Raw genomic sequence first — 23,596 nt, 5'->3', positions numbered from 1 at the left:
GTGATCTGGAGTGGGGCTTCCCAAACTTGGGTCTCCATCCACCTGTTTTTAGACTACAGTTCCCATCATTCCTGACACTGCTCTTGCTAATTAGGGATGATGGGAGTTGTAGTCCAGAAAACAGATTAGGACCAAAGTCTGGGAAACCCTGGTCTGGAGAATTTCAGAGAAAGAGGAAAGCTCTGATAAGTTTCGGTTTGGGGGCAAAGGATCCTGTTCTGCGCATCCCTTGGCTGTGTCACCTGACATCTTCTTTCCCCTCTCTCCTTCTCTTCTCGTTTCAGGTATACAAATGCTCTCTGTCCAGCCAGACACCAAACCGAAAGGTTGTGCTGGCTGCAACCGTAAGATCAAAGACAGGTATCTCCTAAAGGCCCTGGACAAATACTGGCATGAGGACTGCCTGAAGTGTGCCTGCTGCGACTGCCGTTTGGGGGAAGTAGGCTCTACCTTGTACACCAAAGCCAACCTTATCCTGTGCCGCAGAGACTACCTGAGGTAGGACTTTGCTCTTTCTACACACCTCGTATACACGCCACACTTCCAACTCCTGCTAGGTCCTTTCCCCTTGCACTGTCTGCTGCACCACTGTCGCTACGGATACTTTGCCACCCGGCTGAACCACAACAAGCATGCAAATGGTGCTCAGAGTAGAAGAATGGTGTTGTAGTCTCACTTTCAGGCCTTGTGCCCTCATAAGGAAGATGTTTTTCCTAAGTGCTATGCTGAGGGTTGTTTTTTTTTAGGAATGCGTCTTTGACCGTGCCCCCTTTCTACAAATGGTGGTGGTAGGTTGGGATCGTAAGTAGCTTTATTTAAAATGAAAGATCTGCAGAAATCCTGTTTCTATTTTTCACTGGACAAGCAGCTTACCCACATGATAAAAATAGGCTTCGGTTTCTGGACTGTACCAGTTCTGATGGCTGAAGGATGTATGTGTTTGTGTATTTCCCCCTCAGTGAGTGGGAATCCAGAACGATGGAAACTTAGCATGTCTGGGGGAATCGGAGGCTAGAATATTTCTCTTGGACCAGTTGCAGAACTGTACTCAAGGTTATGCAGCTGTTAATATTCTTTAATACTGTTAATACTTATTAATAACTCTTTATAAAGCTTGGGTTCAAAAATTGCCTTCTCCTCCTAATTCCCTGTAACGAATGGTGCCACAATGTTGACCTTTCATCTTAAGCTGAACCACTTAATTTTTTACCCCGAGAGTATCTGGAGCTTATTTTACAGAGCATCCAACCCTAGTTTCACTTCATCTGCATTTGTTTCCAGTAAGTTCTCAGCAGCAGGTTATATACCATGCAGCAAGTACTATGTACATTTTGGAAGATGTCAAATCACTTGTTCCATCCTCACTCACTCTCAAGGACCATGATTCCTATTCAAAACAGTTAATTAACTATCTGCACTGAACAGTGCACATTTAATTCCAGCAGTCCCTACTAGGCTACAACTAGGCCTCTCATCTCTCTACGTTGGCGCAGAAGCCTTTTCAGTGTATTGTGGTGAGTTCAGTGGTCTGCTTAGGCTGTACTAGGTAAACTGCTATCTCTACAAATGTAGTTTTTTGGGTTACTGGGATATAGTTGTATTTGTAGACCCTGCAATCATCCTCTGAGACCCTTCTTCATGTGCCCTGTCCACAAGAAGTCCGGAGGGTGGCAACACGAGAACAGGGCCTTCTCTGTGGTGGCTCCTCATTTGCAGAATGCTCTCCTTCATTACATATCTTTAGGTGGCAGGCAAAAATATCCATTTTCTCTCAGGCCTTTGGCTAATTAAACAGTCTAGGGTCTTTTAAACTGTGTGTGTTGGGGGTGGGGAGTATTTTGTTCATTGTTATGTCATGTATTTTTGAGTTTTTATACTTTAAACCACCCTTTGATCCTCTGGTGAAGGGTAGCATATAAATTAAGCCAACAAACAACCTCTTAATTTAATTCTGTAAGCAAGGAACACTTTGGGCTAAGTTAATTGTGTTCGCACATTATATATTTGGGGGGAAACTGTCCCTATGCAGTCTGCGCCAGCCCACCCCCCACAAGTGATCTGAATGCATGAGCCAATCACTCATATATGTCAACCTTGGGAATTTTCTGTCTGTCTCAGGCTGAAAATGGATGTGGTGTGGTTGAACAGGAATCAGAGAACTGATAGCAGCTGCATGCAGTATATACATTCACGTCACTTTTGGCAAATTGGTGTTACTGGTTTTTTGAAACCCCACAAAAACCTGCAACACCTATTTGTTAGAGGCAACAGGAAGGCAAAAAACTGAGGTCAAAACTAGAGAATTCACTCCCACAAGAAGTAGTGCTGACTATCAAACATGCTCTACACCGAAACATCTTTTCCTGTCCAATCTTTGGGTAGGTTTTATGTGCCCCCACCCGCCACCCTGACAAATGTGATAAAGAAAGTGTTGGCCCCGAACCCAGGCCTACTCCCAAGTGATGAAGCCTGACTGGAGTGGAATAAAGCTCCCAGCTTCATGTGAGAACTGGCACCTTTAGTCCAGCCCCCTTTCCCCGATCTAGCCTTGTCTCTTCCCCATCGTGATCACTTGCTTATACTTAAATGCGCTATTTATGTTAAACTTCAAGTTGATGCACTTAACGTAATTGCAGACAGTCATTTGCCTCATTGCGCCCGTATGTACTTAGCTATGCAGTGAACCTGTAAAAAGAAATCTCCATTTTTATGCTAATCTGGGAGGTAAAGTGTGCTCCCTTTTGTAGGCAAATAAGCTTTCATATTTAGTCACTGACTTGATAGGGGTACGTGGAACGAATTGTCTATGCTAATGACTGCATTAGGGTTAGGTTGCAGCTTCGGTCTACCTCCTTTAGAGGCTTTTAAAAAATCCTTTCCTGTATTTTAAGCATCTCTGAACAGGGTGTTACACACACCTGTGTACTTCTAATTCGTGGCGCCCTCTAGAGGCATGTAGGTTCTGTACCAAATGCCTTCCTCTTTCCCTTAATCGTAACACTCAAGAGAGTTTGCAGGGAAAAAGGTGTATTTCAGGTACTTGGGTCCTAAGTCGTTCAGGGCTTTAAACCCTTGAATTTGGCCTGGAATTAAACTGACAACCAGTGCAGCTGTTTTAAAACCCCAGCCAGTGATCTGGCTGCCGTCTCTGGGAAGTCCACAAAGCATGAGGGCATTAATCCTCTCTCAAGCTTGTTCTTCAGCAATGCCATCTTTGAACCTAGAGGTGAGATATAGCTATTGATGACTTCTAGCTACCGGTAGCCTTATCCTTCATGATTTTTCTCCATTTCCCTTGTAAAGCCACATAGGTTTGGTTGCCGTCACTACGTCTTGTGGTAGCAAAACTATAACAACCTAATTCCTCATTTACCTCAGGGGGACTGTAAGATCCAACCTCTATTAATATTCTGCCAACTAGTCAAATATTGGGATTCTCCTTGCGACCTTCATTGATGTCTCTTGCGTACATGAGGATGCAACTAGTAATGTTCCTTGGACCGCGTCAGATTCTTTGTTTTTTTTAAAAAATAAAAAATAGTGTTCATTAGCATTTCCAGTTTGGGAAATATGAATGAAGTTAGCACTAGTTTGTGGTGCCTTCTGAGGAGAGAGTGGGCCAGTGAGATAATTGGTTTCTGTTAAAGGGGTTTGTTTGTTTTCAACTGGTTAACACTGGCGTGTGGGTCACCTTTCATGGAACACTTAGAGACGTCCATCCAAAGTCTGAAACAACATTTTGAATGGAAATCTAAAACGGCCTCCCCCCTCTTTAATTTGAGTGCTTTGTTTTAGGAATTAATGTGGGTTCATCTATCTTTCTGGTGCACTTCTGTGGTGCCCTTTTTAAGTTGGACAGGTAAATGTTGGGTGTTTCTGTTGAGCTTTTACAGTGGGTTTTATTATTGGGATTTTGCCAAGGTGTCAACAAATGCAATTCCTAGAGTTGTGGAACTGAATTACCCTCTCTTCCCCCATTATTGTTTCTCTTATATTTAGGAATAGTTTTAAAGCTAGTTGATGAGTAATCAAAATTTCCAGAATCAAAGCTTAATAAATACAATTGTAGTTGGATACAGATTAGCTGAAGGTCTCCTATTTAAAATCTCAGTATGATGGACGTATTGATACTTCATGATATTTTTCTCTCAAACAGTAGTTCAAAATTTTCTGTGTCCAGAGATAGATACTGTTTCTGCTGAAGAACTTCCACATACCCACCACTGAGTGCAATGCAGAGGTTTTGGGTGTGTATTTTAGAGCATCCTGCCCCAGACTTGGGTCCTCAGGTGTTGTTGGACTGCAACTCCCATCATCCCTAGTCAGTGGGGGGTGGACAAGTGTGGCTTATAGATTCCGCAAGTTGGGTGCAAACTTTCCTGTTTTGTATCAACAGTCTTGCATTCCTCCAAGAAATCTTGAAGACCCTAGTATAGTTCAGGTATGGAGCGCTTTCCTCTGGGTGCGCTGTTGACCACTGCAAAAGTTCCAGGGTTCTCTGGGAGAGAGGGGTGTAAGCTTTAAGTCTGTGGCATGGAGATGAGAATTGCTAGTCCAGAGTCCGTGTTACTTGCTTTTCACAATTCCTTCCCCTAGAAGAGGGGAAGGCTCTACATGGAAACAAAGCATAATCTCTAGGGATGCCTGAGGAATTCATTTTTTTTTTTTGTGAATTCCAATGTGAATTGGCCTAATCTGGGCCTTCTGGGCTTATACATGGATTGGATTGTACATACTCTTCAGATTTTGCACTTCTCCCAAATTTGCAATACCGTACATTACAACTGTCTTCAGCCAAGAACTTATAACATGTTGCACAATGCATAATTTAGTATCAAGTATGCGTTAGATGTATATTGAGATAAAAACATAATTATGTACAGTGCTATTTTTCTAGAAAAGAGGTGCCGTAACTCGCCATGAACACCTCCCTTGTTCTCTTAGAATGGCAATGGCATCCATCTTAGAGGTGCTGGAACTGAGTTCTGGCAAGTTCCAGCTGAAAGACAGCCATGATTATGTGTTTACATATGAATTTTTATGTGGATTTAAGACACAGATGAAAAACAGGATGGGATGGATTTAGGAATGAGTGCTTGCACAGTGACACAAACTAGAAATAGGCTGATCCCTCTGGCTCTGCTCATGACAGACAGATCCCTTTCTCCCCCTTCAAATTTGGCGTATGGCCTATCAAGGTCAAATTTTCTATGTAGCTCACCTTTGCATGCAAAAAGTTGCACTTCAGGTAGGGTGAGACCTTGGAGAGCTGTTGCCACAGTGTGAAGGTTAGTCCATTAGGGCAAATGGGGCACTGCCCCACCAACCTGAGTCTGCCCTCAACCAGCCCCCCAACTGCCTGCCTCCTTACTGAACAACAAGTCCAGAGGGTTCTTCCTCTGTCTCCATCTCACCTTTGCAGAACTTGGTAACAGGAGGGAGAAAACCGGAATTATTTGCCCTACAAATCCCCTTGGTCACTCGTCTCCACTGGGCTTTGATGTCCAAGTGGTCTAACTGGTATAGAACAGTTCTTCATGTCCTAGCTCCACTCCTGTGGCATCCTGGGCCAGTTCCTTTTGCCCCTATGTGTTAGAGGAGCAGATAAGATTTCCAGGCAGCTGCATGGCAGGCCGCTGTGCAGCTCCGCTGCTGAAGTTAGTATCTGGCCATGTGGTACGAAATAGATGAATGCCTGGCAAGTATAGGTAATTCAGTTGCATTAACTAATGAGCTTCATCAGATGCAATGGAAATAACGAAAGTGCAGCTGCACGGAGCTGGTAGCAATGTAGGTCAATCACCCTTTTCACTTTGGGTTTTTAACTAGGCGTACCCTGCTGAGCAGCCAATGACTACAAAGTGCCGTTTCGTTTCCAATTTAATTTTGGCAGCATTTTACCAAAGAGCCGCTATTCTCCCACACACACACACACATACACGGCTTAAATTATCTTTGCACTCTGAGACTTTAACTCCAATTTGGAGATTCTAAATGTCTCTCTCTGTGTGTGTGTCTTAGCAAAGATTATGGTGCCTTTCTAAAACGTTTTTTCCCCTTAAAAAAAAAAACAAAACCCTTCTGCATAGAAATTGAATTACTGCACTTTATACAACTGTCATGTTAAATATTCCAGCCATGCACAGGGCTCCTGTAAAGAGGATTATCAAGCTTGAATATGGGGGGAGTTTTTTCCCCTGCCCCTTTTGAAAAATACATCTTGAAGCTTAGTGGTCTCTTCCTTCCCCACCCTCTTCTCATGGCCTGTTTAATTAGACTTGTAAATGTACTGCAGGGTTCCTCCAAAAAGAAGCTGCTTCATGACTGATGCAGCGCTAACCTGAAAGTTTGGTGGAGGAAGAAATGAGCAAGGTCCTGGCAATTTTTTGAGTATCGAAGGCAGAGAAGACCCCAACGACATGCTGTCTCCTAATAGTTTCAATGAAGCACAGGCAGCTGATAGGGAGAAGAAGGTAGTGCATGCAGAGTGTGAGTTGTATGTTTGGCAGCAGCAGTGGCAGCCATCAACTCTTCTCCTCCTGAGCCCTCTCCCCAGCAGTTCCCCTCTGCCGGAAGACAGTACTGTGCGCACCATGCAATCTGCTCCATGCTCCTGGAACCATCTTGCTGGTGGAGTAGAGGGCCTCATCAAGGCCAGATTTAGGTTTGATGAGGCCCTAAGCTACTGAAGGTAATGGGGCCCTTTATATGTCAAGCTGTCTTTTGCCAACAACAAATTGTTGCTGTTTTTTGTGTTGAATATATGCTATATGGTAATTTATGGACCTAATAGGAATCTAAAGCTATTTGCACATGTTGCCACTTGACCAGTCCATGCAGAATGTAGGCACCCTATATATAGAAAGGAGCAAGCCAGTGATATTTTAGGGAGCAGGCTAGCAGGCCAGGCCCATTGCTTACATCATAGGAGCCTACACAACACAAAACAATACACTGTTGCTGTACGTATGTTTTATTTGTTTTTTATCTTATATTTTGGAAATGTACGTCCAGTTTCCCCCCCTTTACATTTTTGGGCCCCCCTCCAAGAGAGTGGGGCCCTAAGCTATAACTTGTTTAGCTTTTACATAAATCCGGCCTCATCACCAAACACCAGTCTGGTCATCTTCTGCATATAGACTGGCAAAGGGCACCACCAAGCTCTTGGTCTTGCCGCATCTCTTTGACATGGATGGAAGTTGCACTTCCTTTCAGTGGTGAACCACCTGGGCGTTTGTGGCCTGTGGATCAAGTCTCCCTGTGCTCCATTCTGTTAGCCTTAATCCAACCTGACATGCACATAGCTGGCCGCTTGAGGCAGGGGCTAGGGCTGCACTATATATTGATATAGCACCCCAAACCCGATTTGAAGTCCATATTGTGATACTAGTTTCATAATTTTTGACCTGGCAATATATCACAAATCATGACGTGTGTGCGCTTGTGTGCTATGCAAAAATACAATTCATGGGGGAAACCCATGAAGCCAGCCAATGCTCCTCTAGATTCCTGCAGCCCCTGTTTATTCTGCTGGCTCAGCTGTCCCTTGCCTCCTGCAGGGGCAAGCAAATCACAAGAGCAGGTACTGGCAAAAGCCACAAAGTGGGAAAAATCATGAAGCCAGCCAATGCCTCTATATAGCTCCATCCTTATTTCAGACACCATGATATATCGGTATATTCCTGCTTTCTGAAACAGTATCCAGTCTGAAGCACAGCCATCGCTTTAAATTTGTGCTTCTCTGAAGTTTGCAGGGCAGTTCTCCAGCCAATTATAATGGGCAAAAATGCACAGACTAGGGTAAATGTGCATATAAATTTATGTATTAGTGAAAATAACAATAATGCATTGCAGTAGGGAAAACTGTTTTGCAAAAATGTGTGTATTAGCAAAAATGCATACAAAAATATCCACTAAAATGCTGATGAATTTTCACATTTGTTTTTTTAAGTTAGCAAACTGGTGTGGAGAACTGAATATACGATTGGGAAAAAATAATTATCTTTATTTCATCAAGTTTATATCCTGCAGTTGACAGATATGCCCATTCCTTGCTGCGATCAATGCAATGTTTTGGGTGGGCTTTGGGAAACTCCCCTCCATCCTGTGTCTGTGACAAAATTCAGATTCTTAGAAAATCTAGAACAGGACTGCATGCTACTAGAACCTATGAGAATTATTTACTTGGTATTGTACAATTTTCTTTATTTGGCAATTAATCCATCAATTTCGAGAGCTTTGAGTGGGTAATAAAACACATCAAAATCTGGCCTCAGGAATAATTTGACTGGGTGTCAATTTGGGCTATGGGTGAAAGCATTTTGCTATAGAGTACCAAGTGATGTAAGGAAGATTCTAAGTTCACAAGCACAGTTAAGACTTGAGTCTACTTATGTGCCCAATTATACACCAAAAATGTATTTGTGCAGCATAATTTTGTAAATATTTGTATGCACATACAAATGTGTATGGGTAGTTTAGGAAACCTGGATTGTATACATGGATGATATTATGTGGATGATGCGTGGGAATTGTTTGCATTTTTGATGCACACTGTTTTTTTAAAAAGTATTCTCATCAAAATCAAAGAATGTGATGGGAATTAGAAAAAAAATGTGCAGATAACGCTGACATTGAGGTTTTCAGAATATTCCAACTAAAGATACAGCTATCATAACAGCAAGTCTTATCTTCCATTAATTTTTCTAATCGTGTTTAATGTCATCCTAGCCATGATGACTCGCTCCCTCTTGTGGCACTGAATTCCATAGTTTAACTATGTGCTGTGCTAAGACTTCTTTTTCTTCTGCCCGGAAAGTCGTGGCTTTGTTGGAGAGGGGGGAACTTATCGCTATCCTCTGTCTCCTACACACACCTCTCATTTCCTCCTCCTCCTTTTGCTTGCTTCCCTACCTCTAAACTAAATAGTCCAAAATGTTACAACCTTTTCTCATAGGTACATGGCCTCAAAACAATTTTGCCTGCCCTCTTCTGTACCTTTCCAACGCTTTCTCTAGCTTTCCCCAGCATGAATGCAGAGGCTCTCTGATTTGTGTAGTAGAACGATCTTGCAGAGTGTAGAGAGATGTGTGTCAGAAGAGAACAAGCAGCTGGAAGTTACTCCCTCCCCAGTGATTACCTTTTCTCTGTGGAAATGACCAAAACAGTTTCTTTCTCCAGCTTCTGATTCTGTTGCATCCTTATCTGATTTCTAGAGCAGCCAGGGAGTCCCCACTGTGTGTGAGCAGAACTGAAATGTGTTTGCATGTAGGGCTGGCTACAGGTTTGAGGGGCTTCGGGCTCTGCTGGACCCCCTTCAGGGCCGTCTTTACCCGGGGGTGCAAGGGGTGTGGGGCACCTGGGTGTTGGATTCTGGGAGGCACCTGGCGCTGAAGCAGCCTAAGCATATTGTATTGAGCTGCTATGCAGCAGAGGCGCCAGCAGCACCTTTGACACGACTGATCTCGTGCCACCTGCCTGCGAATGCTGTTGCAGGGAGAGCTCTCTGGAAAGTTTCACTCACCAAAGCCAGGAGGAGGGGGAGTGACAGGAAAGAGGGAGAGATAGGCAGAAAGAGAATGTGCCTATCTAGTGACAGGAGTGCGCACAGGCTCCGGAAGAACTCGTATATGCACGCTCGCAAGGGCCCTCCCAGCTGTGTGGTGAGCCAGTGTGGTGTAGTGGTTAAGAGCGGTGGACTCGTAATCTGGTGAACCGGGTTCGCTTCCCCGCTCCTCCACATGCAGCTGCTGGGTGACCTTGGACTAGTCACACTTCTCTGAAGTCTCTCAGCCCCACTCACCTCACAGAGTATTTGTTGTGGGGGAGGAAGGGAAAGGAGAATGTCAGCCGCTTTGAGACTCCTTTGGGTAGTGATAAAGCGGGATATCAAATCCAAACTCCTCCTCCTCCTCTAGAAATAAGGTTGCTCCCACAATGAACGGCTGCCCAAGATGGCTCTCCCACGCATGCGCAAAATGCCCACCCGTCTCATCTTTCAGACGCCTCCCTACGAATGTAAGCACATGCGTGGAGTCTTTACACCGACTCCCAATGCGTTCTTTGTCTTCTTTAGAAAACCTGGTTTTAAACAAAACACACACACGTGAGTGCTATTTATCAAATGATAATAGTGACATAAGGCATAATAAAAGTTAATTTGGGGGCTAAACTAAATTTGGGGGCTCTGGGCGGATCTTTGCGCCCCGCTGGTGCACATTGTAAAGACGGCCCTGGCCCTCTTTCAGGTTGATTTGGCCCCTCAGGTTTATTTGGAAGCCACATTGGCTTTAGCACATAGCCGTCCCACCCTTCAGGCAATGCGAAGTCTTCACCTCAGGTGGCAGAAACCACAGGGGCAACAGATCCCAACACAGATTTTTATTCCTCCCTTGCTCCCGATGTAGATCTTCACTCAGCCCTTCTTTCCTGGCGGGGAAGGAGGCACCATTTTGTGATTCGCCTCCAGTGCCAAAATTTCTCAGGCTGACCCTGCTGCAACATCAAAGTGCCCTGAGGTGCTCAGTGTAGCATTATTCTGGAGCACTGTAGGAAAGTAAAATGGAGGCTCATAGACTGAGCTCTAGGGCCAGGGCAGATGTAAGCACTAGTGGACCTTCTTCGAGTCCTAGCAGTTGCCTTCAGATGCAAGTCACCGATCCTACGCCTGTGTACAAGAATCTCTGAACAGTTTCCACCCTACAGTTGGCAAAGGTCTAAGAGTATCCCCAAAGATACTGTCAGCTTTGAAGGGGGCTGTGTTAATGGGTCCTTCAGAGGCACTTTAAGCATAGAACGAATCTTTGATTTGAGTGCTGCTTCCTTGTTGACATTATGGGCAGTTTTCCTGACTTCGGTGTCTCATTATTTATGTGAAAATATTGTTAATAATGTGCTATGGCTGGTATTTGGTGACTTTCTGCAAGAACTGTGGGGGTGAAAAACTACCTACTTCACACTATTGTGAGTGCGCATGTAAATAAAATTCCCACAATGGTGCTATCTGTGGCATCTGACGTTGTTCTGGCTCTACAATTCTCGTATCATTTTATCAAAATTAGTGCTTGGGATTATGTGTGGGTTTTATTCTCTCATGATTGATGAGATAATCCGTGTAGGGGATAAGCTCATTTTTGATGCATGCCAAAACTGGTAACGAAGGAATGTTTTATATAATAAAATATTGCTGAGCTAGACTGATTCATGTATTCTCATTTGCACAGTTTTCTGAGGGGCATATTCAATTATGTTATTACACTTCGTGTTTAATGCTTAACAGCAAATTTCTTCCAGCTTACGACAAATTAAATAAATTGCTACAAGTGTTCTTGCTGGTGGTCTGTCTCTTCTCTTAAAGCACAGCACAGATTAACTTATTTGTTTATACTGAATTGCTGTATAGGCTTGTTGACTTCCAAAATCAAAGATTCTGCAACCTAGAGGTGGCAGCTCTATAAAGGTAGTGGATAGCTCAAAAATGTCTTGTTGTTTTTTTATAATTATAATTAATTTATAATTTAAAAGCCCTGGGGGACTAGGGAAGCATTGGCACCCCCGTTGGTGTAAGGTTGCAAAACTGAGTCAGCATGCATACTTGAAGAGACTAATGTGATATCGAGTCCTAATGTTTTTATTTTATTTAAATGGAACTGCTTTTCAGGAACTTGGGTCCTCCCAAAATATCTCCCCCCCCTCAAAACCCCCCATGAATCTCTGAAAAAAGCCAACACACAGTAGGAATAGCATTGTAGGAATAACATTTCCACAGTTAAAATCAACATACAGTTGAAAATTCTTTACATATATAAAGAAACAGAGCAGCAAATAGCATTCCTCAACTTAATAACTATCCTGGCTTGCCTTAATGAAAAGCAGATTGAAAAAGATTTTTTAAAGGAATTGTTTGTTTGTTTGTTTGTTTGTTTATATGCTGCCCACCTCACTGCCCAGAAATCAAGGAGGGAGACACCTTTATCTTGGGCAAGTGAGTTCAATAGACAAAATATGTTGGTTGGTGCCTCCACGCCCCACTCCCTATCCCTAGCCTTGTCATATTCAGTGATATCACAGGGTACTTCTGTGGCTGCTTGAAGGCCCAGGTAGGTTCATATGTGCATAAGCAGTCCTTCGGGTAACTTGGGTTTTAAATGTCATGAAACAATTTAGAATTCTTCCTTAGAACTGCCCCGAATATTCTCAAGTTCACAGTTTCAGTTAGAAACCAACGGGATAGAAAATACGATTGTACATAACATTTGCCCATTTGTAGAATCCTGCTGATCATTGTTTCCACGGCATTCCCACCACCACCTTTAGCCACAAGAGTGATGGCACCATCTCTATGGTGTCTAGAGTGGAAGCTCCTTCAATAATGGTTATGAAAAAGCCTCCCTCGCCCCCTGCTGGTATTCAGCCATGTTTTTCTAAACTTCCTAACAGGTCACCAGCTTACTGTTTTAGGCAGTGCCAGATTTACATATAAGCTAAACAAGCTATAGCTTAGAGCCACACTCTCTTGGGAGCCCCAAAAAAATTTAAAGGAAAAAACAAACCTGGATGTACATTTCCAAAATAGAAGATAAAAAACAAATAAAATAAAACCTACATACAGTTAGAGCTTAATAATTATTTCACAATTAATATACTTCTTCTTAATTGTATTTCACCTTTAATATACAGTACTTCTAATTAAATGTATTTCAGTTCAACAATTACTTTGATAAAATACATATTTTGTTATGTGCAAATGGCTTTAGATACCTATTAGGTCCCAAAAAAACCCCCACATAGCATATATTCAACACAAAAAACAGTGACAATTTGTTGTTGACAAAGGACAGCTGGACATACAAAGGGCCCCATTACCTTCAGTAGCTTAGGGCCTCATCTAACCTAAATCTGGCCCTGGTTTTAAGCAGTACTTGCCATGATTAGAATTGTACACTTCCTTGCGTGTCTGGCCCTAGATGTGAGGATCTTCTCAGCCATGTGGACCACCCTCATACTTCATGGTGGTCTTATCTTGTTACACCACGAGGGTGCCGGACTTTAACAGTAAATAGCAGACAAGACAAAAAGACGAGCCTTCTGGATCATATTTAGTCCCAACATCTTGTTCTCTAGGTGGACAACGCGATGTCGGCAAGCACCACCCAAACACAAGAGCACTGTCTCCTCATGTGTTTCCCATCCAGTGGTCTTCAGAAGTGTTACTGCCTCCAACCATTATTCTCTCCAACTCCTATGAGCTAGGGCTGCCATTTCTTGAAGATATGAAGGCTGTGCCACTGCCAGCCCGAGCTGGAGAAAGAAGCGTGCAGGCGAGTGGGACCGCCACTGCACCCTCACACCTCTTTCCCTGACTCGGGCTGGCAGCAGCCACGGCGTGCAGAGCCGCCCGAGTCAAAAAAATCCCCCCATTAGAAATTTAAAAAGACATAAGACCATTGTTCATGTATGCCACCACAGCAGCAAGAATTATTGTGGTGAGGAAGTGGGAAAACGAAACAATACCGACAATTACAGATTGGCAGATACTCATGTTAGAATATTTACAACTAGAAAACTGACGGGAAGAGTTAGAGGAGTATTGAACCAGAAAATATTTGGAGAATGGAGAATATTTAGGGATTATATAAGATCACATTGTACCAACCACACCATATTAGCAGAACTTGAGTGATACTTGTAAACACTACAAATACCGTTTGTGGAGTAGACAGGAACAATATTAAAGAATATAAAACTGTGCAAAAAAACCCAATAGTGTAAACAGTACAATGAGAATGATTGGAAGACTCGTTTTGTCAAAAGTCTTTTTTTATTTAAGTGTTTATTTAAGTATTAATTAGGAAGATTAAGTTTTTTTATGCACGTAAATCTGCTTTTTCTTCTTTCTGTATTTTCTTCTTTTCTCTTTTCATAATTGTTTATTCTTTAATTTTCTTTTTGTAGTATGAGATTGTAAAGCCTTTGTAAATTCTTTGTATATGTGTGTAATTTAAATTAATAAAGATTATTTAAAACAAAACAAACCCCCCCAAAAAAAATCCCCCCCAACCCAGACATCTCCTTTAAAAATGTAAATATCTGCCCGGATCAATATGTTTGCCCCCCCCCCACCAAAGAGGACATGTCCGGGTTTTCTTGGACATATGGCAACCCTATATGAAAGGTTGCTTCTCAGCACCCACCATTTTGTTTTTCCGCACAATGGCCTGAATACTTGCATCGTCCGGGATATTGTGAGGGGAAAATAAACTCACAACTGACAGACAAATGGTCCCTGCTGGAGCTCAGGGCTTCTTGGTGAAGTGAGGGCAGACAGCAGCATGGCTAAGCCTACAGATGCTGTGTGTTGGCGCCAGGCCTGTATATGGCAAAAAATAAATGTTTGAAATGGGGCTGCTTGAAACCTACCCTTCTTGCTGCTTATCTCTCTACATGCCGATTCTGAAGCTCTCCCAGCAAAGGTCTATTGATTGTGTTCCTTTGAACGCTGGACTTGCTTCTGAATTTTGCCGAAAGTGAGATTCCAGGCAAATTTGGAGTTTCCTGCTAGCAGGAGCCCTTATGCCAGGGCTTACACTAGGGTACAACGCCTGAGGAATTTTGAGAGCGCTAGTATTTTGCTAAGAGTAGCGAAACTTCTCCACGCATCCCCTGAGAGGTGAAGAGTGCTTCATCTTTGCATTGTTTTATAGACTTTTTTCCTAAAGCCCAACTGCTTGGAATGAAGAAATAGGAAAAAAATCAGCTGTATGAATTGCTGAAGACCAAAGACAAAACAATAACCGAGGATTGGTGCACATCTGGTGTGAAGAAAGCGTTGGGCCCAATTTCTGCACACTTCAGTCAAGCAGCATAATAAGGTCACCAGGAGGGCTAGGAAAGTCCTCTGTTGAGTACATGGCTAAGGTTTAAAGTGCAGTGAGGGGGGATGGGGACCGGGAAACTTTCTTTAACAAAAAATCAAATGGCTGGGATAATTTTCTTCATTTATTATGAAATCTAGGAAGTGAAAAATTAGGGTGCTCCTACGGTCTGGCAAAGAAACCCAATAAGTATGTGTGAATATAAAAGTAAGCACATATTTCATTGGTAAGTAAACAATTGGTGATGCAATAGTATTTAAAGAGTGGATCAGGCCAGGGAGATTGTACAGCTATTAGGACTGTCCATGGTCAGCACGGATGCAATTGTAACCATGAGAGCCTTGAGTTCAAGATAACCCCGGAATCTCATGTGGACATCTCTCTCATTTTAAGTCTCTCTCTGTCTGTTACAGCGAAAGCCCAGCTGCCTTTGTGCATTTGTGCAACAACCAGCTGTTTGTGGAATGTTAAAGTCGGCCTGTGCAGGCTTTGCTTTAAGGAAAGAAACCCAAGGTTTGCACTCAACAAAGTCGCTGTGCTTGCACAACGATTTTTGTTCATGCATTGTAACATCTCCTCCCCTGTCTGCTCCCTCCTGGATTTTGCTCTTGGTTTTTCCCCAACCCCGAGAACAGATCTGAGTTCATGGGAGAGAAGGAGGCAGGAATCCCTGCTGCATACGCAGAAGTTGTTGGAGAGGTGAAAGGACTTTGTTGAACGCAACCCATAACTTCTACCTGAGCTTTGAAGCCTGATCTGTAGGAGATCTCTTAGAATGCTGAGAGGGCTATTGATTCAGTGCTGTTAAACTTTCCTAGGCAAGAAAGAAAGGAAAAAATGAGATGGTCTTGTTGCTGCCTTGGTGTAGCTTTTTCAGGAGAAGGTGCTGAATGTGAATTAAGGGAAGGAGCTTGAGTCCAAGTACTGGCAATAGAATCATGATAGGAAGGGATTGAACTTTTTACTACAAAGGATTTACCCAATGTCTTACTACTGTCTTCCCCTCCTCTGTCAACTTTTCAAAAATGAAGACTGCATCATTTCAATTTAGTTGATAGTTTTGATGGATGAGTTGCTCCTGAACATTGGATTTGTGGGAATGTTCAGGGAGGCAGGAGAGGGTATATTGTTTAATGATATCCTTCCTATCTTGCGCTAGCAAGTTCTATGTCTTAGCAGAGTTTAAACATTCCCCTTTAAACACACAGCGGTTTGCTTGTTGCAGGCTCGTCTGAACCTCATTATATAAGATTCCTGGTAAGATCCCTTCTTGTCCCTCTTAAAAGGAATATACACGACAATCTTATTAAAGTGAATATAAAAGTAGTTTACTCACATTCATTCAGTTCACAGTTAGATCCCTGAAGGCGGACTTAGGTTACAAAAGTATATATACATGTGGAACTATCCCATAAGGGAGTTAGTCCCAAGTGAATGCAAAATGGAGAAGAGAGGAGCAAAAGAAGATGGTGTGCTCCTCTTCCCCAGATTAGGCCACACACACACACACACACACACACACACACGTCACATGCAGAGGATGTTTGTCCCAGATCAGGAGGAATCAGGAAGTTTTATCCTGGCTGGTACAAAGCATCTCCTAGCATGTCCATTCTACGAACGTTGTACTTGACTGCTATGTGTTTCATATCCCACAGGATTATTACTGTTTTTAAACTATAGGTTGCAAATGTGCCATTAAGGGGCATTCATTCCCATGCATGAGGCAGGGTAAGTAATGCTTCTTCTGAGGTGATGCCTGCTCTAACACATGTACCTCCCCTCCATGAATATGCATGCAACCAATTAAAAACCTGTACAATTTATTTTTATTGTGGTGACAGTCCTCCTTAAGATGTTTTACTTATTTCCCAGGTTCCAGTACTAAAAGCTTACCTACCTTTTTTATTTGGGAAACCTTTGGCCCAAGCTCCTAGTCACTATTGCCCACTGCAATGGACTCTTAACTATGTTTGACTGCAATATTCTTTCCAGTACCCCCCCTTCCTTCTCTTCTACACTGGAAGCCTATTGAAGCAGAGACTTGATCCCCACCCATTCTTTTGTAACTAGCACTGTCTCAATAGCTAAGTCGTGCACACAAAAACAAGAGGCCTCTCTTTACGAATTCTAAACTAAATATCAGGGCATTGCAAAATTCTATAAATCTGGGTCCACTGGTTGTGTGTGTGTGTGTGTGTGTGTGTGTGTATGTGTGCCAAGGAACCCATTTCCTCGAAATGTATGCTCTTCCATCTGCACTGAAAACCGTGTCCAAAGCCCTCCTATTTCAAAAGACATTTGTTGATATGGCAAGGAAGACGTAACTGTCATCCCAAGCAAAAAGGCGTAAAAATGCATAGTGTCCCCCCCCCCCAAAAAAAAAATTCCTGACCCAAGTATTGAGTGTTTCTGTGCTCTGTTTCTATTTTGGACTTGCTGTTATGGAATGCCTGGAGAAATGTTGTAATTAAGTGAGGTCTCCAATCCCAGGATTTTGTTGCCTGTCATATATGAAATACTTAAAAGTGGTTTTTTAGCTCCAAGTGACTGAGCAAAAGAAGCCAGGCTTAAAGAAAATTAAGCTTTGGTATGCAACCTGACAATCACGTAATACTTGGGTATTGCTGCTCTCCGTTTCCCTAAATTGCAAATCAGCTGGTGGGATGGGAGTGGAGTTTTTCCACCCCACCACCAAGTTGTGAGAGAGCCTTAAAAACCAGTGAATGTGTTGCTTCCAAGACAGGCATATTATATGGGGTGGGATGATGACCCAGATGCGCTGTATGGGCAAAATCCCAAGCTCACTTTGTGACCTCTCTAGTTAAAAGTGATGCAGGAAAGTTTTCTGCCTAAGACCCTGGAGAGTCTCACTGTCATTGTAGAAATTTCTGGGCTAGGTGGGTAAACAGCTTGACTTGGCATAAGGTACCTTTCTGTGTTGCATTTGAGAGGGAAGGACCATGGCTTCGGGCTTAACCACACTTACCGTTCCTCCGTGCTTTCCAGGCACGGCTTGCACTTTAACATTTCTTATCCAAGCATCCTTTGTTTTTGCTCCAAGGCTTTCCCCATGAAAATCTACTCTTTAAAGCTGAATCAGAGCAAACAGCAATCTGCAGAAAACCCAAATAGCCATTTGCTTCAATTCAGCTTTAAAGAGTGGGTTTTCATGGGGAAAGCTCTGGAGCAAAAACCAAGTGACATGGAAAAGGCAAATGTGGATAAGCCTTTAGTGGCAGTACACATGACTTGCATGCAAAACATCCCAGGTTCAAGCCCTGGTGTCTCAAGGTAATGCTGGGAAATATTCCCTCTCCAAAACCTTGGAGAGTTATTGGCAGACCAGGGGTAGGAAATCTCAGGTGGAGGGCTGAATGCCACCCACCAGATCTCTTGAGTGTTTTTTCCCCCTGATTGAAATATACTTGAAATTCCTCTTACTTGCTGGGTGGAGAGGGGTGTTTGTGTGCACGTGTGTGAAACCACACTGGCTGTTGTGTGGCTGGAATGTAGCATACAGGTAAAGGTAAAGGACCCCTGGACACTTAAGTCCAGTCAAAGGTGACTATGGAGTTGTGGTGCTCATTTTGCTTTCAAGCTGAGGGAACCGGCGTTTGTCCACAGACAGGTTTCGGGGCCAGCATGGGTCATGTGGCCAGCATGACTAAACCGCTACTGGTGCATGGAGGACCATGACGGGTGCCAGAATGCACAGAAATGCCATTTTACCTTACCGCCACAGTGGCACCTATTTATCTACTTGCACTGGTGTGCTTTTGAACTGCTAGGTTGGCAGAAGCTGGGACAGAGCAACGGGAGTTCATCACATGGATTTGAAACACTGACCTTCCGATCGGCAAGCCCAAGTGGCTCAGCGGTTTAGACCACAGTGCCACCCACGTTCCTTTGTAGCGTGCAATGAAAAGCTAAGGGTTGCAAATTTTTTTCCCCACCAGCTTTGCCCCTGGCCCTGTCCTCCATTGTCCTGTAGCCTGTGGAAGACTACTCGTGTGGGAATGCAGCTCTCAGGCTGAAAATGGCTCCCATTTGTAGACAGTCCTGAGCTAGGTGGACTTGAAGCTCTTGAGAACATAAGAAGCACCTGCTGTGTTAGACCAGTGGCTGGTCTCATCCAACATCCTGTTCTCACAATGGCCAACCAGAGAGATGCCATGGGGAAATCCGCAAACAGGACCTCAAGAGCACTCTCTCCTCTTACTTGATGTAAGACACCTTTCTAGACTTCTAAGCAGTTTTGTGACTGAATCTTGGGCACTGCAGAAGACCTAGCTGACTTTGCAGGGGGAAGTGCATTCTGCTCTCTAGGTCACCAGTGAGCTTTCTTTGCGCTGCTGAGATTGCACATTTTGAAAATGTAGCAGAAACCGGGGGCTGGATTGGGGCAAGTAGGAGCTGCCAAACAAGTGAAAAGTCCCGGCCAATGTGTGTGTGTGTGTGTGTGCACGCGCGCCCATATGTGTGTGCCCAAACATCCCTGCCTGTATAATAAAAATGAAGCAATCTTGTCTCCTTTATTACAGGAACAGCTTTCACGTTTTGTAAATGGGGATATTGTTTCACTTAAAGGGCATCAGATGGAATTTGTGCCTTAAAGCAAGTTATACCATATTATAAAATCTTGGTAGTAATCTTTTATGGCTTAAGCAGCAAGGTAAATCATCGGTTGCCGAGGAGGCCGGCTGAACTGGAGAGGCATTGAACATCACAGAAGTGCTTAGCGAATTGAATTCTTGGCTTTGGTACTGTATTGGGTGGGGGCAGAGAGGAAAACGCCTTGCTTTGACAGATTAGCCACCTTAGTCAGTAGAAGTGTGTGTGGCTGGGTGGTGGGTGGGTAGTGCTGTACTAAAACATGCCTGGCAATTTTTCAGAACTTTTCTTCCCCCATAAAAGAGGCTTCCATTTTTCCACCTCTTTTGCATGATGCTTGGGAACTTGGGTGGGTGCAGAGTTGAGCTTACCTTATCCTTGAGAGGTGGCCAAGAGCAATGCATGGTGTTTACCCTTCTATGAAATATTTCTCCACTGCTCTGCTGCCTGCCTGTGGTTCCTGATGCGAAAAAGCTCTGTGGGAGGCTGGCTACTGAGGGCAGGAGAATGGTAGCCTCATTTATTTCATTTGATCATAGAATTGTGAAGTTGGAGCATACCACGAGGGTCATCTAGTCCAACCCCCTGCAATACCGGAATCTTTTTATCCAATGTGGGGCTTGAACCCACAATCCTAAGATTAAGAGTCTTATGCTCTAGAGCGCTAAAATCGAGATGTGGAAATATGGAAATAACGACGAGAGGCAGGATTGAGATTTGGAGATATGCTTCAAGGTCCAGACTATGGGAAGTCCCAAAATTAATAATTATAATTTGGAAGATAATTAGATCTTTTTAAATTTTTTATTGGATTATGATTTGATATGTTAATTGGATGTTTTTTATTGGAAAATTAATAAAAACGATTTAACAAAAAAAGAGTCTTATGCCCTACTGACTGAGCTATCCCACAGGAAACTCCTTGTTTTTCCTTTTTAAAAAAAATTTCGCACAGATTTGTGGAAATGTAAAAAAGGAACACATTCGCTTAAATAAGTTGTTTGAAGCATGCTGGGTACAGTGGCGGAGGAAGCCGCTCAGGCACCTGGGGTGGGGCGCCCAGGGGCGGGGCGAGCTGCCCATAGGGACAGGGTGCACTGCGGGGCCTCTGGAGTCTGCCTGCCTCCTCCCAATCAACCGCCCTACAGCTGGGGGGGGAGAGGCAGCGGGTGTACCCCTTTCTCCACCCCTGGTTGGGTAGCACTGATAGGGTAGACCAACTGAGGATGTCACATGATTTTCCAGAGGCACAGTCATCTAGGGTGGTTGTGGAATCCAGATCACTGGGGATTTGCAAAATGCAAGAAAAGACACTCGGAAATGCTCCTTGGCAATGCCAAAATTAAGGCGAAAAGCGAAAGAAACTCTGCATCCCACCCATGAGAATTTCATTATTTCACTTCTGCTGACAAGGGATTGGAAAGGTACAGTAGAAATTCCATTTTTAACAGATGCTGTGGGTTAAACCACAGAGCCTAGGACTTGCCGATCAGAAGGTCGGTGGTTCAAATTCCCGCAACGGGGTGAGCTCCTGTTGCTCGATCCCTGCTCCTGCCAACCTAGCAGTTCGAAAGCACCTCAAAGTGCAAGTAGATAAATAGGTACCGCTCTGGCGGGAAGGTAAATGGTGTTTCCGTGCGCTGCACTGGTTCGCCAGAAGCAGCTTAGTCATGCTGGCTAGAAGCTGTATGCCAGCTCCCTTGGGCAATAAAGCGAGATGAGCGCCGCAACCCCAGGGTCGGTCACGACTGGACCTAATGGTCACAGGTCCCTTTACCTTTACCTTTATGCCAAAACCTCCCATCCCCATTCTCTTAGCCAGCTGCAATCTCACTTGCTCACCAGCACCTACTGATCTTCATCGCTGAAATCCACTCTGAGAAGAAGGTGTGCAATAATAAAATGAACCTTCCTTGTGGCCCAAATGTGGCCCTCTGCAGTCTCTAGCTGCACATGCCCAGAGGCATGTGTGATGAGGCTAAGGGAGGCTTGCAATGGAGCCTGGGATGCAAATGTTCTTGCAAAACAGGACTGGCATGATTTTTCTAGGATCCAAAATGTGCTGAAGGAGCAAAGAAAAGAACTAAAGCAAGAACAGACAACAGATCCTATGGTCAGCAACATACACAAGAGCTGGAAAGTGTGTGCTCATTCAGTGTCTTAAGACTTGGGATTGGCTAGTTTTCTGTATATCCAGTTAAATATCTTTTACCACCAGGAGCTGCAGTTTTACACCCCTCAGTGGGTTTTGCTTTACGCTTCCAGTGTGCATGAATGAGCATGGGTGGGGCTTGTACCCAGGAAGGGGTGAGCTTCAAGGATCTGGTGACAGATGTAGGTAGAAAATGAAGGAATATCTGAGGAAAGCAGATAGGTGTGTGGATCCTGGTTTGATAGCTAAAGTATTGACCCTAAAGGCAGAAAATGGGCAACTCCTTCACTCTCTAGCCTGTTCTGTTCTGTTCTAACAACTTAATCAGAGCTGACCTATTTGTAAAATTCACTAGAGTTTAGCGGATTTCTTGTGCATTTGCAGGAGGCAAGGAAAGTTGAATCAACTACACTCTGCTTTTGAGCCTGGGTACGTCTTGCTATCTTAGCACATGAAAACATTTGGAGGCGATAAAGACATGGAATTCTCTTCCTTCCCCCCAATGTCATCTTTAAAAGGTCCTTTATAAAATTCTAAGGGTTACACACACGCACAAACCTCAGGTGCACACTGCTGGTTGGCTTAATTCTTTGGCGAGCTGTGTCTTAACCACCTGAATTCCTGTAGAGCAAAGTCAGATTCCTTCCTATTAAGAGTGATGCCATTCCCAAGGTAGCAATTTGTGACCAATTAGACTGGCTAATGCGAGGCGCAAGCAATACAAGCACCGGGTATCTTTGTAGATGGTTAAAAAGACTTGTGCTATCAAGTCTCTGCCTCCTACCTCGTTTTCCTTTTAGGCTCGATGGATTGAGAATCTTTTGTTCAAAATCTTTCCTTTCTTAGGTGAAGGGATTTGTCTAGATGGAAGAATTTCAGTCTTGCGGGGGAGGCTACTTGATCTGCAGTGCTTGAAATCTCAGAGAGTTTCCCCTAAACCCTCTCTAGCAGGCTGCTCCAAGCCAATGCCTTCTAGATGTTGTAGGATTTCAACTCTTATTATTGCCAGTCAGCTTGGCTAATAGTCAGGGGTGATGTGTTGTGGGGCTGTAGTCCAGCAACATTTGGAAGGTGCTGGGTTCGGAAAGCTGGTCTGCAGAGCTGCTACTGCTTCTGGCAAGGTTCTCACTTTTCCTTAAAGCGACCTCCAAACTGGAAAGTTACCCAGTGTTTTTGCCCTTGCCTTACCCCATCTTGATGACAAAAAATGCCACGTCTCACCTTACTTTGCATTTAAGAGTAAGTCCAGCACTTCATCTGTAAGTGAACACTATGGCGGAGTGATATCTGGTTTTCAGCATTGTGATATATCACCAGCTAAACATCGTGATATACTGATATATCACAATGTCTAAAATAAAGATGGAACTATGGGCTGGCTTCATGGTTTCCCCCCACATTGTGATTTTTGCATAGCGCATGCACACACACACAGAGAGAGAGATTCACAATATATTGCCAGGTCAAAAATGATGAAAGTGAAATCACAATATGGACTTCGACCCAGTTTTGGACGATATATATTGATATATTGCCCAGTCCCAGTGAGTTGGGAATCTGTAGGTTTGCAAAACTTCTAAATACGTAAGTAAAAGTATCCCTAATTCAGGATGAGAGAAGGAGAACTTCACGAGGACCATGTGTGCTCAGAAGGCACCAAAATGTGACTGGCTGTTTCTGGGTAGGTGAATGTAAAACCAGGATGGAGGAAGAATGGAACGGCATGCCCTGGAAAGGGCTTGGCTGGCTGGCTGGAACTGTGAGCTGGAGCATTCTTGCCACATCTTGCTTTGTTAGTCTGAACACTGTTGATAGATTGACCCCCTAAGACTGAGGTTTAGGGGCAAGCTGCCCTGGGCAGTTCCTCTTTAATGCTTCCACTGCAGCAACACGGTGCAGCCTTTTAGATAAAGGGGAGATGGAAGGAACAGGAAGACACTCAAAAGTGCAGAGAAGA

General features: G+C 43.7%; 1 protein-coding gene across 5 annotated transcripts in view; it reads left to right on the top strand.

Annotated features, from left to right (window-relative positions):
* The window catches only part of LMO3 (LIM domain only 3), a 91,591-nt gene that overhangs the window by 21,980 nt on the left and 46,015 nt on the right, over positions 1–23,596 (top strand). For all 5 annotated transcript variants that reach the window (XM_082239290.1, XM_082239292.1, XM_082239291.1 and 2 more), the window contains exon 2: positions 285–498. In XM_082239290.1, coding sequence (XP_082095416.1) covers positions 293–498 — 206 coding nt within the window. In that variant the 5' untranslated portion in view covers positions 285–292. The remainder of the gene's footprint in view (positions 1–284; positions 499–23,596) is intronic.

This window comes from Podarcis vaucheri (genome assembly GCF_965113315.1).
Source record: "Podarcis vaucheri genome assembly, chromosome: 10".
Classification (NCBI taxonomy): domain Eukaryota; kingdom Metazoa; phylum Chordata; class Lepidosauria; order Squamata; family Lacertidae; genus Podarcis; species Podarcis vaucheri.
This window is presented reverse-complemented; position numbering and strand designations above follow the sequence as displayed.